The sequence below is a fragment of the Diachasmimorpha longicaudata genome, chromosome 16, assembly GCF_034640455.1.
Source record: "Diachasmimorpha longicaudata isolate KC_UGA_2023 chromosome 16, iyDiaLong2, whole genome shotgun sequence".
Taxonomy (NCBI): domain Eukaryota; kingdom Metazoa; phylum Arthropoda; class Insecta; order Hymenoptera; family Braconidae; genus Diachasmimorpha; species Diachasmimorpha longicaudata.
In genome coordinates this window covers 5,111,512-5,128,674 of record NC_087240.1, presented here as the reverse complement: position 1 = coordinate 5,128,674, position 17,163 = coordinate 5,111,512, and the positions used below count along the sequence as shown (strand labels likewise).

General features: G+C 38.8%; 3 protein-coding genes across 8 annotated transcripts in view; 1 reads left to right on the top strand and 2 right to left on the bottom strand.

The window, feature by feature from the left end:
• Positions 1-2,378: 2,378 nt before the first annotated feature.
• On the bottom strand, positions 2,379-4,692 carry LOC135170338 (sphingolipid delta(4)-desaturase DES1). The gene is made up of 6 exons (XM_064136074.1): positions 4,552-4,692; positions 4,266-4,442; positions 3,862-4,001; positions 3,563-3,776; positions 3,274-3,485; positions 2,379-3,032 (listed from the first exon to the last, which is right to left on the bottom strand). The coding sequence occupies exons 1-6, from the start codon at positions 4,631-4,633 to the stop codon at positions 2,892-2,894; spliced, it is 966 nt and encodes a 321-aa protein (XP_063992144.1). The 5' UTR covers positions 4,634-4,692; the 3' UTR covers positions 2,379-2,891.
• Positions 4,693-4,941: 249 nt separating this feature from the next.
• On the top strand, positions 4,942-9,375 carry LOC135170327 (leucine-zipper-like transcriptional regulator 1). The gene is made up of 4 exons (XM_064136041.1): positions 4,942-5,076; positions 5,511-5,833; positions 6,103-8,155; positions 8,227-9,375. The coding sequence occupies exons 2-4, from the start codon at positions 5,727-5,729 to the stop codon at positions 8,344-8,346; spliced, it is 2,280 nt and encodes a 759-aa protein (XP_063992111.1). The 5' UTR covers positions 4,942-5,076; positions 5,511-5,726; the 3' UTR covers positions 8,347-9,375.
• LOC135170320 (uncharacterized protein) overlaps positions 9,361-17,163 on the bottom strand; it is a 49,165-nt gene continuing 41,362 nt past the window's right edge. For 5 of the 6 annotated variants that reach the window (XM_064136031.1, XM_064136032.1, XM_064136026.1 and 2 more), the window contains 12 exons: positions 16,722-16,998; positions 15,421-15,566; positions 14,824-15,135; positions 13,681-13,830; positions 13,341-13,601; positions 12,977-13,228; positions 12,539-12,753; positions 12,184-12,351; positions 11,029-11,243; positions 10,670-10,904; positions 10,104-10,414; positions 9,361-10,026 (listed from right to left, as the gene is read on the bottom strand). In XM_064136031.1, coding sequence (XP_063992101.1) covers positions 10,396-10,414; positions 10,670-10,904; positions 11,029-11,243; positions 12,184-12,351; positions 12,539-12,753; positions 12,977-13,228; positions 13,341-13,601; positions 13,681-13,830; positions 14,824-15,135; positions 15,421-15,566; positions 16,722-16,998 — 2,250 coding nt within the window. In that variant the 3' untranslated portion in view covers positions 9,361-10,026; positions 10,104-10,395. The remainder of the gene's footprint in view (positions 10,027-10,103; positions 10,415-10,669; positions 10,905-11,028; positions 11,244-12,183; positions 12,352-12,538; positions 12,754-12,976; positions 13,229-13,340; positions 13,602-13,680; positions 13,831-14,823; positions 15,136-15,420; positions 15,567-16,721; positions 16,999-17,163) is intronic. The other variant, XM_064136027.1, reaches the window with a different exon arrangement.

Here is a 17,163-nt window from a genome sequence, read left to right as displayed (position 1 = left end):
GACTAAAAAAATATTAGTCAATCGGATTCATTCGCCATCGTCACATACGTTTATTGATTTTATTTATTAATTGTCATTAGTTGGCTCAATTTTTTGGAATCGCAACTTTCGCCTTTTGCAGGCTAACATTTGTTTAAAATTCTTTACTAAATTTTAATGTCGATAATCGTTGGGAAATATTTGATTGAGAAAACAATGAAAGTGGAGGTTTGGAAAATTATGAGGTTTTTCTTCAGGTTCAGTCCCAATTCTGAGGGAGGAATCTCTGGACGTCAAGATCTCAACTTTTTTCTTAGTACGTTACTGACCCAAAAACCAAAGTCCCGGCGATTCTCAAAACAAATTCGTGATTAAATCAGTTGTTACGAGGTAATTACGTGTGACGATTAAATGACAGTTGTTAATTCACAGCTGATTTTTGTAACAAATTGACCCTCACCTGAATTACGCAATTGGGGGCGCTTACACAGCATTTGTTGAAAATACTTGGAAAATCAGCTAATTGTTCGATAACAATTGCATTTCTGTGCTGGGGATTGAGGTCGCCAATCGTCCAGGCAGTCCTCGAGGTGGCCAACCGCTGACGGTGCAGATTACGTCACTGGTGAACCCAATTTTATAACCTCACTTGCAAAAGTGGGTCTTTACCTGCGCCATCAATGAAATTCCCCTAAACATCAATCATTTCGGCGACATTCGTTTAACAATCGTCTTGAAAACATTCAATTATGCAGTAATAAGTGAAGAATATTTATCTATACTTACATATATTATATATGGTATATATATATAGGTATTATCATTTGTAGTCATATTTTCCTCACAAGAGACATGTAATGACAATCAAAACGGGGTGAGAAGGGGTTTCCAGTCTTTTTTAATGGCTCATTAATGCTCGACTGCATTTTTTAGAGGTAAATCCATATTGAAATTCGGTGTAATAGAGATCTGGTCGCCATGAATGGGCGTCGTCTTGTCCTATTCCTGCAATGCCATTGGCGGATAGAACAGAGGAGCGGGAACACATGCGCCGGCCCCACTAGAGTCTCTCAACCCCTGACAAATAATCTCCTTGCATTACCTCGAATGCAATTAAAAAAATGATCAATCCCAGGAATTTCAACCGAAAAAGGCAAATTTGACTGCCAATATTTTTAGCAAAAATTTTTATTGATGGGTCCTTAATAGGCCGGAAGTTCAGACTAAAGCTTCTAGAATTTGAAATTTTCAATTTGTTAATTTTTGACGAGCAAATCAATGAATTTAAAAAAATCGGTTGAACCCGCACCCTCATCGCTTCAGAAGACTTCAAAAAAATCGATAAATGCAGACATAAAATCGATCGAAAGCCAATAACCATTTAAAATAAAAATCGAACCGACCAATTCCCGTTAAAATCGTTTCGAACATGAATCACCCCATCCCCACATTTTTTGACACCCCCGGCGGGTCTTTCTTTAAATTTCTAAACAATAAACATCTTATCGTATCCCCGAATTACATCAGATAATCGTCGCGTTGAAACGATATTTAAAATTCACCGATCGGTCTGTCAGTTGAGCCTTCGATCCCCCGAAGATGACGAGTAAACCAAAAACAAGAAAATGTCACATACCACAAGGATTCTCTCTCCAGTTCATTGTGTACAAATGCCGACATCACCTAAATGTAAACACGATCCCTCCAAATACTGAGAAATGGAACCAAAAAAAAATTAGGAAGAGGGAAAGAGCAAAAAAAAAAGAACACAACCAGAAGAGAGAGTCCAGGTTTCTTTATTCTACTGCACAACAAAGGATTTTAAACTGCAGCTGATGATAAACAGGATACGTAGGGTTTTGAAAATGTCCATCTCCTTTTTTTTATTATCGCAATAATATTTTTAATCATGTCGTTACACGTAGACTCCGATTCGTTTGTTCAACAGTCCACGGACTGCGATGTTGTTCAACATAACGGTCTATTGTTTATCCCAGCACAATGGCCAGTGTTTGGCAAAGTCCACTTGTTTTTGCACCAATTGTTTCCGATTGTTTCCATCATCGTTTGACATTATTGTTGACGATTTTCGATCTAATATTGCCGGCGATTGTTAAATAATTATGATGCGTTCGATTGTTGACGAGTGGTATTGAGCTTTCTATCCGTTTGTTCAGAGCTGAAAATCTTTCGTTAACTCCTCGGTCATTTGTAAATAAATAATGGGAGTGGTGACCTCTCTGTTGTATAGGCGGAGCCTTCATGTCCCGAAGGTAACAGTAAGTAGTGACCTCTAGGTGCCTCGAGGTACTTCACTGTCCGGAAGATGTGTGTTTTTTTATAATTAATGTTCAATGAGTTCAATTATTTAGACAGCATAACGAGTGAAAACAAAATGGTTTTACAGTCGCAGATCTTTTATTACATCTTAAATAATAATTCACATATTTTGATTATTTCATCGACCTCTCGTTAATACTCATCCTCGAATATTTATAAAAATAACTCCACCAACGAATTACCTAGATTAACAGTGCAAGTATTTCACTTTCGCTATCACAAAAAAATGCGATTTTGTCACAATATTTCGCTTGCGTTACGAGTATTCCTGAGAAGTGTTCTTATCACTCACAATTAGCAGAGTAAACAGACAAGTGCATGCGATAAAATTGGCAAAAATGATTACAATTGACACATCAGCATATGAGTGATCAATTAGAAGACAAGTTCAACTTGGAGTAATACTTACAATCAGTGATATTGATTCACCTTGGGCACAGAATACTTATTAACGGGCAAGTGGGTGCGCTTGACGTATTATTCAATCGAGGAAAAACTTTCGTATTATCAAAACTTTGCGCAGTTACCTTCCAAAACATATATTATTCCGTATAAAATTGATTCTGATGAGCTTACGATGTCAGACCCCTGTGCTTGCGTTTCATGCGAGCATACGGTCCTATTGCCGGATCCATAATGAAGTCGTAAATCACTGCTGTCCAGGAGTTGTGATGGGGCAAGTTATCGTAGTACTCCGAAGCGATACGACGTACCTGAAAATCGATAGTTAAATTAGTTGTCTTCATGAATTTTTTAAATATCTATCAGTTGATTGGCAGGAAATGTGGAGACACTTCGTTGATGAACAATCTAGGAACATTCACTTTCACCAGTACCAAAGGAACATGTAATTCAATCCAAAGATAAATAAATAGAGAACGAGAGGACAATGCGAGCGTTGAAATTTTCTTGTACATTTTTATACATTTTTGAATAATTGTTTTTAAAAATTACCTCGGGTAGCCTAGACCCTGGCACCGCTGGGAAGTCATGATGTTCATTGTGATAGCCAACGTTGAATGTTATATAATTCAACGGTCCATAATAACTGTACGTTTCATACCCTTTTTTGTACATATAATGTTCGGAGATGAAGTGCCCAGCGACCGGATGGAGTCCCATGGCCATGACTCCCCCGAGTATAAAATAGAGCAGCACTTTACCTCCTGCAAAGGAAATTCATCTAGACATTAATCACCGAAAGAATATCCTGATCGTGAAAATGAGTTTGTCGTGTCCTCACCAAGAAAGTACCACACGATAGCGTCAAACGTGAGTTGAATTGCCAAATTAACATATTCTAAAACAAGCGGAGGCTTTGGATACGTAATGAGAGGTCTGAAGGAGTAGAAAAACGGCTGCAGAATGACCCAACAGAACTTTCCAAATGTCGTGCAGAATAATTTAGCCTCCAGGAGTGTTGGCAGGTCAGTGTCAAGGTACTCGTCGCCTTGATACTGTTAACAAATATTTGTTGGTCAGTAATTTGATTTATCTGATAGTGGAGCTCGATTGGAACAGGTGTTCGAAGAAAATACGTACACGATGGTGCTCCAAGTGGTACTTCTTGAAGCTCACTGATACTGGCAGGCCAATAGGTAGATTAGCAAAAAATCCAAACAGCCGATTGGCCATCGGTCTCGCATGACCGAAGGCAAGATTGTGAGCTATTTCGTGAATGGCTGCAATTATAATCGAAATTAATCGATGAATATCAAGATAACTTTAGGAATTCAGTAAAAAAATGCTTCAATTTTATTGGATTTTTTTTTCACGATAACTATTCAATAATTAAAATATTCAGTGAAAAGAACAAGTAAAATAATATCAATAGGAAAAGTTGATAGAATCGTATTTTCCTCAACTTCATCGGAATATCCCCAGAGCTGGACATATTCCACTTGAATGTCGAAGTATTGATTTAGAAAAACGTCATATTAAATTACCCAGCATGAGTGAATGGTTAACAACGCCTCCAAAGCAATAAGCCGCGATAAACAGCATTGGGTAGCTTAAATCTTTAACAATAAACATCGAGACTAGCTGGACAAGCACCATTGTCGTCACCACCCACTTGAAATTGGGATCATAACCAAAAAGCTGTTTAATTTCTGGATATTTCTCTGCAAATAAAAATCCTTGTTAGACTCCAGCGTCAATCATATGAGGTGTCACATGAAGTTCATCCATGTCATCACCAAGTCAAGATGAAGAAATAAGAAATAGAATTACCCAAAATGACTTTTCGTCGACTGGCATGTGGCTCCTCCGTGTAAACCCATTCGAAGTCGGTTCTTGATACGTGCTGTCCCATGGCACATTAATAAATTTTATATTTTTCAACGTCAATGGAAAATTATTTTTATTTTAAAGCACAAAATACCGGGTGTTAGTCACCGGCGATTGATCACGTACACACGCCGGGACCGTATATGTAGTTCTTTGCCACGGTAACTGGGTAGGGCATCATGGGACGCGATTTGAACGCTAACGTTTCGAGTGGAAGTGCGATTCAGTTTTCCTGGTGAAATAATCGATAGTTTGAGGTCGATTGTGTGTGGGTCGATTGAGGTATGGACTATTTAAACACCGATTAATGTTTAAACAAATTCAGTGGAAGAATTTAGTGAGAGTGAAGGAAAGTTGGGGTTTTTGGGAGAGGTTATGTGTGATAAACAACTCTTTGGAGGGGGGCATTTATTAATCAAACTTTTATCTACAATTATTTAGTTTTTGGGGTCAATGGAACAATCTGAGGTTTGTTACAAAATTCTATTGAATTTTTATTGGATATTGGATTGGTTTTTCGTAGGGCAAAACGATAAAATTCAGTTAAAATATAAAAAAAATATTAGAAAAAAATATTTTGGTGGGAAGAGTCATAAAAAAATGCAGTTTCTGTTTTTATTAAGAAAAATATTGGCATTGTTCATTGTTAATAATTTTCCTGGAAAACATTATCATAACTGACTCACCTGTTGTTGAAAAGAATTTCAATTAAATATTTTATTACTATTTTTGTATCGATATCATATGTGATCATCTGTTGATTCACGACGATTACATTCGCTAGTTCACGTTTCTCGTGGCAGACAGCGCCAGCAGTCATTGTCCAAACAATCGGTTGGGCGGGCTGTGGAGTTTCACAATAGGGAACGTTGAGTTTTTTTTTGGGGTATATTCCCTTGTAGATTGTTTGCTGGGAGAGGTATGTTCTCTTGTGTTTTGTTGTGGGGATAACATGTTTGATTGATAAATTACGTAAAGTGTGGGAGTAGTGGTGGATATTACTGAAAAATGTGCAGTGCAAGTGGTGTCGTGAGGAGCTTCATTAGTGAGGTTAGGATCAGTGCAGTGTGAAAAGTGTTTTGTGTTATTTTTTCATTGTTGTGAGTTTTGTTGACAAAATGGATAAGACCACAACAGCCGAGTGTTTGACCCTCGATTTTGGACCCTTTGGGACTGTCCATCGATGGCAACAGATGCCCGATTGTGATGAGTTCGTTGGAGCTAGGTAATGATTGTTGCCCGATTGTTCGATTTTTATTTTTAGTCGATTCAGGTACATCTGGGCCAATTCATTGTATGTTAACACGTACCAAAAAATTTAAGAGAACTCCCCAGTGAATTAATTGGACAATTGAGTTCTGTAGGCTTCTTCTACACAACATTTTCTGTAAAATTTAGCTGTCTCAAAGTTCCTAATTTTTTAGTTCACTTTAATTTGATCAACAAGTACTGTTTGTACTGTATCAAAACCACTCGAATCTCCTTAAATTCCAGACGAAGTAAGCACACAGTGGTATCGTATAAAGACGCAATCTACGTATTTGGTGGGGACAATGGAAAGCGCATGTTAAATGATCTTCTCCGTTTCGACGTTAAAGAAAAATCATGGGGACGTGCCTTTGCCACTGGCACTCCCCCAGCCCCTCGTTATCACCATTCAGCGGTGGTTCACGACAGCTCGATGTTCGTATTCGGTGGTTATACCGGTGACATTCACTCGAATTCCAACTTGACCAATAAAAACGATCTCTTTGAGTATCGCTTTCAAAATGGTCAGTGGACCGAGTGGAAATTTATCGGTAAAACACCAGTGGCCCGTTCTGCCCACGGTGCGGCTGTCTACGACAATAAATTATGGATATTTGCGGGATACGATGGGAATGCGCGTCTGAATGACATGTGGACGATATCCCTGTTACCAGGGGAGTTGAGAATATGGGAGGAGGTTGTACAATCTGGTGATTGTCCTCCAACATGTTGCAATTTTCCCGTAGCCGTTGCCCGAGAATCAATGTTCGTATTCAGTGGCCAGAGTGGGGCTAAAATAACGAACAGTCTCTTTCAATTTCACTTCAGGGATAAACGCTGGACACGTATATCCACTGAGCACATATTGCGTGGTGCACCACCACCACCAGCACGTCGTTATGGCCACACAATGGTATCATTCCATCGACATTTATATGTATTTGGTGGTGCAGCTGATTCGACACTTCCGAATGATCTTCATTGCTATGATTTAGACACACAAACGTGGAACGTTGTCATTCCGTCTAATGACAGTGAGATACCCTCGGGTAGACTCTTTCACGCTGCTGCTGTAATTGCTGAAGCGATGTATATATTTGGGGGTACCGTTGACAATAATGTACGCTCCGGTGAAACATACAGATTTCAATTTTCTTGCTATCCAAAGTGCACATTGCACGATGATTTTGGAAGATTACTGCTGTCGAGGCAATTTTGCGATGTTGAATTTATCGTTGGTAAGGATCAGATGGAGATGAAAATACCAGCGCATATAGCTATGGTAGCGGCGAGATCGCAATTCTTGAGTGGAAAGATCAGGCAGGCTAGGGAAAAACGGGCTAAACACCTTGTGGAGGTTTTTGGTACAGTTGACATACCTCAGAAGGATATGCCACTGTTGGAAGTTAAATTAGAGGATGCTGTACCGAAGGCTTTTGAGATGGTACTGAATTACATATATACTGATAGAATTGATCCAACCAAAGGCGTTGATGACCCGGAACCTGGTAATCTCATTGTCCTTTTGATGATGGATGTCTATCGATTGGCAGTTCAATTTAACATGAAACGCCTCGAACAGCTGTGTGTTCATTATCTCGAGGCGACTATTAATCATGCTAACGTGCTGGAAGCCCTTCACAATGCCGCACATCTCGAGCTATATTTCATCAAGGAATTTTGCCTGAGTTTTGTTGTCAAGGATAGCAATTATAATCAAATTGTCATGAGTCAGGAATTTGAGACACTTGATCAGCCGTTGATGGTGGAGATAATAAGGCGAAGGCAGATGCCACAGACACGTAGTTTTTCGAAACATTATGAACTTGGAACGGGAACAACATTGGAACAGGATATGGCGATATTTTTGAAGAGCGTTGGAAAGGAATTTTGCGATATTACTTTGATGCTTGATGGTGTACCAATACCAGCTCATAAGGCTGTACTGGCTGCTAGGTGTAGCTATTTTGAGGGAATGTTTAGGTCGTTTATGCCGGAGCATAACACCGCTAATATACAAATTGGGGAGATGATTCCATCGTCAGAGTCTTTTGCGTCGTTGATGAGGTACATTTATTATGCAGACGTTTCGATGCCACCGGCGGACTCTCTTTACCTGTTTACAGCGCCGGTATTTTATGGATTCACCAATAATAGGCTTCAGGCATTTTGCAAACAAAATTTGGAAATGAATGTGACTTTTGAAAATATCATTCAGATATTAGAGGCGGCGGACAGGATGCAAGCATGCGATATGAAGAAATACGCTCTCAATCATATCGTTCATCATTTTAGTCAGGTACATGGGGGAGAATGGGGAGTTGGGGGATGGTGGGATTGGGGAGTTTCTAATCTATTTTCCTTGCTTAGGTCGCTCGACTACCCAGGCTCAAACAATTGAGCAGGGAGCTGCTGCTCGATATTATTGAGACATTGGCTGATGAACAGGGGGAGGCACGCACTTGTCAGGACATGACTAGCGATTGCTGACTCGTTTTCGGTCAATCATCGTGATTGCCAGCCTGGGCATAGGAGTCTGCTGTGATGGGTGCGAAAGGGGGGTGGGGGGAGGGTTTGTAGGTTATAAAGAGGTGAAGACTTTTTCGTGAGCATCGAGTAGAAATTTTTGGAGAGATTTTTGTTGGAAAAATTCTAGAAGTGTCAGAGGAAAGTTAAGGGAAGTCCACTATTGTTCTCCAGTATCGCAGGACTTTGCTTATAATTTCTTGAAGAATATGTTTAGAGCAGTTGTGCTGTGGTGTTGAGGGTACTGATGAATTTTATGGTGAAAGATCGCTTTATTTATTTATTTATTTTTTTCAAAATTAAAAAATTAGATCTTGAGGAACTTTTATGGAATATCTTATATTTCCAGAAGCTGTACTGGAATTTTTTAGAGGAATTTCTCTCCATAGAGTCTTTGAAATGGGCTTTCAAGGTGCAATACTATTTGGAATAATTTTTTAATGTACGTTGTTTGTGTTTATTTATTCAAAAGTATATTCGGAAGTTTTTGTACTTTTGTAATGGGATATTTGAGCTCTTATTTGAACCTCAAGGTCGCCGGAAAATTCAGTATTTTAAAATATTTAAAAAATCAGACAACAATTGGAAAGTTTACTTTCAATGAAGCTGGACGGAATCGGGAATTTCTCATTTTTACGAGTTTTATAACTAATTTATAAACAATTAAATTTTTTTCGGAAACCGATCAAAGTTATTTAGATGCAGATTATTTCAAATAGTATTTTTCATGGTGAAACCATATAAATACTTTTCAATTTGCTACGTTTCATGGCTCTAAAAGAAATAACCATGGATATTTGGATTCGTAATTTGAATATTATTCTAGCCTTAGCCCTGATAATTTTATAGGGATAACGAATGCAGCGAATTCATAAATTGTGATGTAAATAAAAGTACTGTCGATATAGGATTACGGCTAGTGGAAACACAATATTGTTGAATACTTAGAGGTATTAAATAATCAATAGTCGTTCGATATTTAATTATAAATAATGCATTTTCATTTATTGTTTCTCCATAGTCTTAATTTACATAATTAGGCCTTATTGTGTCTTAGAGTCTATCATTTGGTATTTTTAGATATCTGTGTAGCTTGATGCAAGCAGCAAGGAGCGAAAAAATTAGTTGAATATCTCTCTTATTTAAAAAATTGTGATGAAAAAAGATAACTCTGTTCTGTCTCAAGATTTATCTACTTTTTTTTTTGTCTTAAGTGTTGTCTCCCCTCATTCAGTCATTGAAACGATGAGAATTTGTACTTAAATCTTATGGATTATTTAAAATTGATCGATAACTAACAGTCACAGTCATCCCTAAAAGCCGAAACGTCATTATCTACATTGACATAAATTATTTTTATCAACTTTTATTACTGAATCTTTCTAACATATAATTTATCATTAATCGATTAAATTAATCCTACGTAGGCCCATTTTTATCCTGCTTAAACACCTAAAAACCAATGGCCCAAGACACTCGAATTCGTGTAAAGACGCAGTTTCAAAAATTTTTTTTCCCATTTAGTGTGCGTCGAACAGAACCAAAAACGAGTGATAAAAAGTACGTTAGTATGTCGCTAGAGTACAATAAACTATCAAACTGTGGTCGGAAACATGTTCACGTTGAAATTGAAATGGCCCCATTCTAAAATAAAAAAAAATTCAATTTTTATCATCACAATTACCTTAAGCATCTCGTTATCATGATTATTTTTAACTCACCGATTGTGAAGACATACGCCAACATTCGAAGGTTTACAAGTGGTCGTACAAAACAATTCCGTAATTTCCAATTTTCCTTCTTTTTCGCTCAATTTTTTATACCAATTTATGCAAAATACTCTTTGAAATGCCGGTTGTTGCGTGCAAGTGTGTGCAGCAATTGCACGCAGTAGATGGGCATTTTCAACAAAAAAAATCCCGTCCGATTGCAGCGTCGGTGACGGGGGTGGGTACCCCTTCTCCATTATCAATTCAATTTCAATAATCCCTCTGGCAGAGGTGAAAATGAGTTTCATCGATTTTCCTCGTTCCTGTGAGACAGAAAAGTGAAACACGATTCGGGTTAAATTGAAAAAAATTCCTTGTGCATTTGCGAGCTATTGCTGGTCTAGACTGACAGATTTTTTATGGGATAAATAAATAAATGAGTAAATATGTGCATATACAAATTTAATTCTCGTGAGTCCTTGCAACTGGCCATTGCCCGAAGGCCTCCAGGGCACGAACCGATTTCTTAAAATATTAAAATCTAGTTTTTATCGTAATTTCCGTAAATCCACCCTTACCCTCTCACTTCCTTAACGTTGCTGGTAATCGAGGGAGTGCGTGCAACCAATTCCAGTCTCCTCCGTCGCTCCTCGATGGCCTCTGTATCCAGGCTCATCGTCGATTGAATAGTCCCCTGTGCTACCGATGCATTGATATGCCGAGTTTTTATCAGTGGTGGATTTCTCGATTGCGGTACTGCGAACGTTCGTCTCAGTGCACCCCTCGGTGGTGATGGGGGTGGATAGGAAATTCCTTATCATCGATGAGGGGGGGATAAAAACATTATCGTGAATTAAAGTGCGCACAGATTGTGTTCGTAAAAATTTTCCATTTATTGATTAATTTAATCATCGAATAAATCGTTAATCAAACACACCTCGATGACCCGGTGATAGTAGTGTATCCTTGCTCTTCGTGATTTGGGGTACAATGAGGAGAGAATTTGGTGGTGTTGGCGATACCGTGGACGTTTGCGGCGATGTTGCAAGTGTCAAGTTTGGCAAAGACTGGCCCAGACACGAATAAGCTGGCACTTGAACGCTCAGGGTATTTGGAGTTGGCGATTTACTTAGTAGAGATCGTCTGTAATTACTTGAGGAATGTAAAAAAAAAACAAAGAAAAAGAGTCCTTTGAGATGGCCTGTCTATTTAGATTGCACTGAGTTGATTAAGTAGGCAAATGGTTGTACCGTCTGAAGCACTCAAAGTACATAAAATTGCATTTGGAAAGGTAGTTAAATTTTTGGTAATAAATTCAATTGGTGGGTCTTTGAGGAGATGCGTTCAGCTGGCTAATTGGAGGGTTATTAACTTACATGAGGGGGGAAAAGTCCAACTGTGCAGTATTTTTTAATTTGTTCGAAAGGATTAGGCAAATAGCGCACGTGAAAGTGTCGAATACATCATGAGAAATTATAATAATTCTTGGGAATTATTATTTCAATTAAAACTGAATTTATTTGTTAAGCACTCAAACGATGTAGTTTATTTTGCTAGGAAAAATTACAAAATTACAAATGTGTTTGAAATGATAGTCACGAAATGATATTCTCAATTGAAAATCCACTAGAATTTAACTGAATTTTCAATCCACCCGTGATAATTAATTAGACGGTTATTAAGTCGAGTGGAAAAGGCAGTCAGGAGCGTGTTCTCTCGTTTTTTCAAAAGGATTATCTGGAGAGGGTGAATGCTTCGGTATTCAAACGAAGAAATTCAATGATATCTCAATCGCCGGGAGCTTGAACAAGTCACCGTAAGATCAAAGACACTAAGACTGTCTCATGAAGCGTAGGAAAGTTAAATGTTCACTGGACAAGTTAGTTTTTTCACAATGAATAATCAAGTGAATTTCGAACATCACTGGATTCATTCAATTCAGTCAACATGAACGATGTTAATTAGTAGAATGAAACACAGACTGGCTAATTACTGGATCTGGCTTTAACAACTTTAATTCGATCCACCACTAATTACGCATTCATAGAATATAACACGAAATACAACTGCTAACCAGTTGCTGAATAATCACCTCATCTGGAGCGGTCGATGATTATGCCCTGATCCGACTTCCGTACCCTCCTCCGAGGATACACTTGATGCCCTTGGTTCAGCATCAACACTGACATTTCGGCTTGCGTTGTAACTTGGTAGAAAGCTTGAGCCACCTGGTGATACTCCCTCCATCTCCATGCTACCACTAAATAAATTGTCAAAGTCAGTGTCACTTCAATTCAATTTGGGTTCGTTAAATGCACAAATACGCAATCGATTTGCCCTGGGGGGTGGTGTGGGGTGGGGTGGGTGAGGGCTGCGAGGGCATTGATGGCCCTGGGGTAATTTTAGATTTATTGTTGTTCCCGTTGGATGAGAATAAACGAATTTACCTGTGACTGTGGGCTAAACTGCTTACTCGCGATGCTCTACTACTCCCACGGGGTGTTCTGGGTAAAACGTCCGGATCCTCAATATCGTAGTCCCCATCACCCAAATACGTGCTTGCTTGCCTGCTTACAGCCCCCACCGTCGGCATTTCACCCACAGGTCGGAGTTTCATCGTTACGAATTGTTGTTGCGCCTTTCTCAGGGACTCCATCCACGACTGCGATTAACAGGATTTTTATTGAATTCATTCAGAGTAATTTTGGGACTTGTTGATTATTATTTTCGATAATTGACTCTTCTATTCTAAAAAATTACATTGCATGGGGTCATTATCACTCCATTTTCCTCGAAAATTCCATCCACTCCTGCTCTTTCGATTAAAAAAATTGATTTCAAATGGGAATGATATAGATTCGTTAATGAATTAATTAGCGTATCACCTTCGTAAGTTTCGGCTCACTGGAGGTAAGCACAAGTGCAGCTGATGCCACTCCGTACTCATTTAAATACACCAAACCCAAGCTGGACGACTCCTTCAGCTCGTAAATGCGTATGCGATCAACGACATAAGGCTGTCTGATGATTTTCAAAGCTCCAGCTGTACTTCCTGAGCCACCACTACCTGAGGCTTTTTTCGTTGATGGTTTGCATAGCAGAAGCATGTCTGTCATGAGCAGGACATGCACCTCCATCTGAAAGTGAAGATAAAGGGTTTAAATTTCTGGAAATTAGGTGCTATCGTGTATTATCACCCAGGTCCATTCTCGTGAGTATCCAGGACATTTAAATGATAATTAAGCTCACTTTGCTGGTGGCTGCATCTCGCAATTTCAAATCCCCTTCACGTAGTAGGGTTCTTAATGCATCCTTCGGGCAACCTGGCATAGGGGCTGTTGTTATATCAAGATTACTGTGCTGTTTTATCAATTTTTCTAGCTCCTCATCCCTGGACTCTACAACGTCATAAGACTCGAGTCGAGTGGCTGCACTGACTAGTCGTGCTGTTTCCTCGCTTCTACGTAGTGCAGCATTAACGGATGCAACAAAATTATCCACGCATTTTATCTGGGAAGTTAATTGAGGGTATTTTTAATAATTTATTGATGATTTGGGTGGTGGTGCGAGGGGGAATTGTTAATATTACCATGAGAATTAACTCGCTGCGCTGGTCCTCGTCCTCGGTGTTTTTATGGACGGCCTTGAGAAGGAGAGAGTACTTCGTTAGCCGCTGCATGGGCTTCACGAGAATGTCCAGGAGACGCAGGCGATTGCATTCTTTTTGGGTCTCACACCACTGGAAAATTGGGGCAAGGAGGTATTAGGGGTGGTAGGACAGCTCGGGGAAGTTTACACGGTTTAATACTGAGGGAGAAATTTTATATTAAAGGGGTAAGGGGAGGACTGGAAAAATCTGGGTTTCTGGATTAAGAAATCTGGGGGTGTTAGGGAAACATTTTCTAGTATTTTTGTTTCATTTGGCCAACAAATCAGGGACTCATTTGTTTTGTAGTTTATCAGGAAGGAATGTTTTATAAAATACCGGTATTTAGGGAAATTCAATTAGGCAATATCGACCGCGTAGGATTTTTTTAAATTTTCGTCGTCCAGTTTAGTCGGGAAATTCAGCCATTGGATATATTAAAAAATTGTAAAACTGCACCACAAGGTTAATTAGACAGGGAAAGGTGGGAAAGGGGATGTTTGCCAACAAAAAAGCGATATCTATTTTTACAAGCCCCTGTTTATGTTGAACGGTATCAAGATTCAAAGGCGATCGTGAATGTTCCACTTTGTCCTACTCACCCCATCGGTTTAATAATTATCCGCTGATTAAAATTAATCGAATTCCATCGGCATTGGGCGTACGCTACGTTGAACATTTTGTGAATTTAGTCAATGATGATATGAACTTTTAATCTACTGAAAATTCAATTGAGTTCAATACTCGCTCTCACTGTGACTCGAAATTTGAATGATCACTTCACATGAGATATTCGATTCCGTTGAATTTCCGAAGTGAATTCCAGGAACGATTTCATTTTAAATTGAATTTAAATTCACTGCTTTGAATATTTTCACGCACCTGTTACTTGTGGATATCCATTTTTTTAATAAACGCAAAATCGATTATTTATAATTTTTTTCCCTAACGCTCGCAACCCCTAAAGACAGCTATTTAATAACAAGATTATTATTACTAAAAATAGGTAATTCCTAGTAAAATTCCCAAGCACTTGGACATCCTCAAACGTAATGGACATAAAATACACTTTTGACAAAAACTCACCACCAAATATGCCGTAAATAATTCGTTGTCATTCAACCGATCTCTGCAATATTGTTGACATTTACTCTGCTCTGAGCAATACCTCGTGTAGGGTGCAAATGTTTGTTCGAACGTTTCAAATCCGTGGAGAAGATGTCCCGGATCCAACGACTTTCCCGAACTTCTCGCTGCATTCACCATCCCCAGCAGGTGTTCACTCCAGAAGTAGCGATTTGCCGCGTAAATATCGGGAATATTACTGAATAACTTTTTCCTATCAACTTCGTTCAGAATATTGGACGCCTGCAGGCTGCAGAGACATGCCATAAATAACTGGAAAAACAATAACAAAGAGCTGTTTAAATTACATTAGAATTGGAAGAAAATTGAATGGAATTTGAATTTTACTGATTACTCAACTGGATTAGTTTTAATTTTTTTTTAAATATGTTTAGGATAATATACATATACATATACATATACAGTACATGATACATTATATATGCATAATAATGTTGATATGTTATGGAGAATATTTCTTTGAATAATTTTATTATGAAAATTCTTTGGAGAGTGGAAGTTTCCATTCGAAGAAGTACTAAATAACGAAAGACTTACGTCTGTTACAACTTTGAGAGTTCTTATGTAAGCAATCTCCGTCTGAGCTAGCTCCCAAAGTGCCGTTTGTTGTTGCTGTTGTTTTTCAGTTAAACGGTCCCAATTGTCGACAAAGTCCCGCCAATCCTCCTCGAGTGTGTACAATTCTGTTATTCAAAGAGGAAAGGGAATGCAGAATTCATGAGGGCTGACAAATCATCGAAATTCCATTGGAATTGAATGAGAGATGGGGATATTCCAAAGACACTCTGAATAATGCTCTCTGTCCCATCCTGGGAGAATAAATTCTGATGCAAATTGACAACTCAGCGGGGGAATATAATGACGATGACGTCATTGCGATTCTAACGCGGGGTATTTTTTTTTTATATTATTTTTGGTGGAAGAAATACTGTGGGGAGCTTATCACTTTTAGGGGTGCGATTGTCTGATTATATTACGGGGATGATTGCTCGTGGAATTATATTAATTGGCTGGGGCTATTCAGTAATTAATTAATTGAAATATAATAATAACTGGCGATTTTAGTGGCTTAAATGGGAATTTTTTGTTGATTTTTGATTGGAGGGTTTAACTCTCCCTTAACAGCAGTAGATTTTTCCACCACCGAAATTAATTATAATTTTTTCTAATGAGCGTCCTTGAATTTTCAGGGAACATTTATCTCGGTTATGCAGATATACAGCTGTTTTAAATATTCCCCATTTCCCTCGTGAGTTGAACTTTTTTTTTTCTTTCTTGAGGGGTGGTTTTCCGGGGTTATATACTCGCGTATCACCTACTGGCAACTCCGATTCGCTTTAAGATCGTATTTGCTGAAGTGGAGGGAGGGAAGAGACAGAAAAACTGGGGAAGCCGAGGCCACGATACACTGGGTGGTATTATATGCAATGGAGTGTTCAAGGGGTCGATCGATTTACCCTTGACTGGTGGAAAATCTTGCGATGGGCGTGCAAGGGTCCGACATATGGAGGGGGATTTGACGATAAAGGGAAATGGGTTGATAATGCAAATGAATATTGTCCAGGGAGATAACTATTCAATAAACATTAAAAGCAGTCGCTTCGCTAATCAATTTTTGGCTGAATTGTCTACAAATTTCACTAAAAAAAATTAATTTAATTTAATTTTGTGTCGAGATGCCTCAGAACTTCAGGAAAATTCGTATTTAACTCAGTAAAATTTCCAGTTACAGCACTGGAATTATTTTCTGGAGCTGGAATTTTTTCTCGGACATTTCAATAATTTTTAATGAATAATTTTCTCCGGGTAATGGACTTTTGTGTTTGCTAGTTAGGAACCTTCTTCGTTGGATACGTGATCGTAAGGCAGTTGTATCTCTGGAAGACGTGGTACACCGTGTTGTGTGTAACTATTGAGCTGCTCAACGAGCAATTCCATTCTTGTTCCTTTGGTATTGGTGAAGAAGCCACTCCAGCGTTGCTTGCTGGCTTTGATTCCTGCAGCCCCAGCAGGAGTTTTGCCAGCAACGAGTGACACTGCTGGTCCCATTTCTGAATCCATACTCGAGTCCTCGGTTGATACGCTGAAGAAACGTCCACTTCTACCCCGATAACTCTGGTTTCGGTAAATTGGAAACGGTTATTCAATCGCAAAGGGGGTGGGGCAGAATAGACAACTAAATTTCGTTGAGTTCCGAATATTGTTCATGAATTGCGAACTGGTTTACTTCAGGAGAGCAATCGATAGTTTTATAGAAATCTATCAAGGGTAATGTCATTA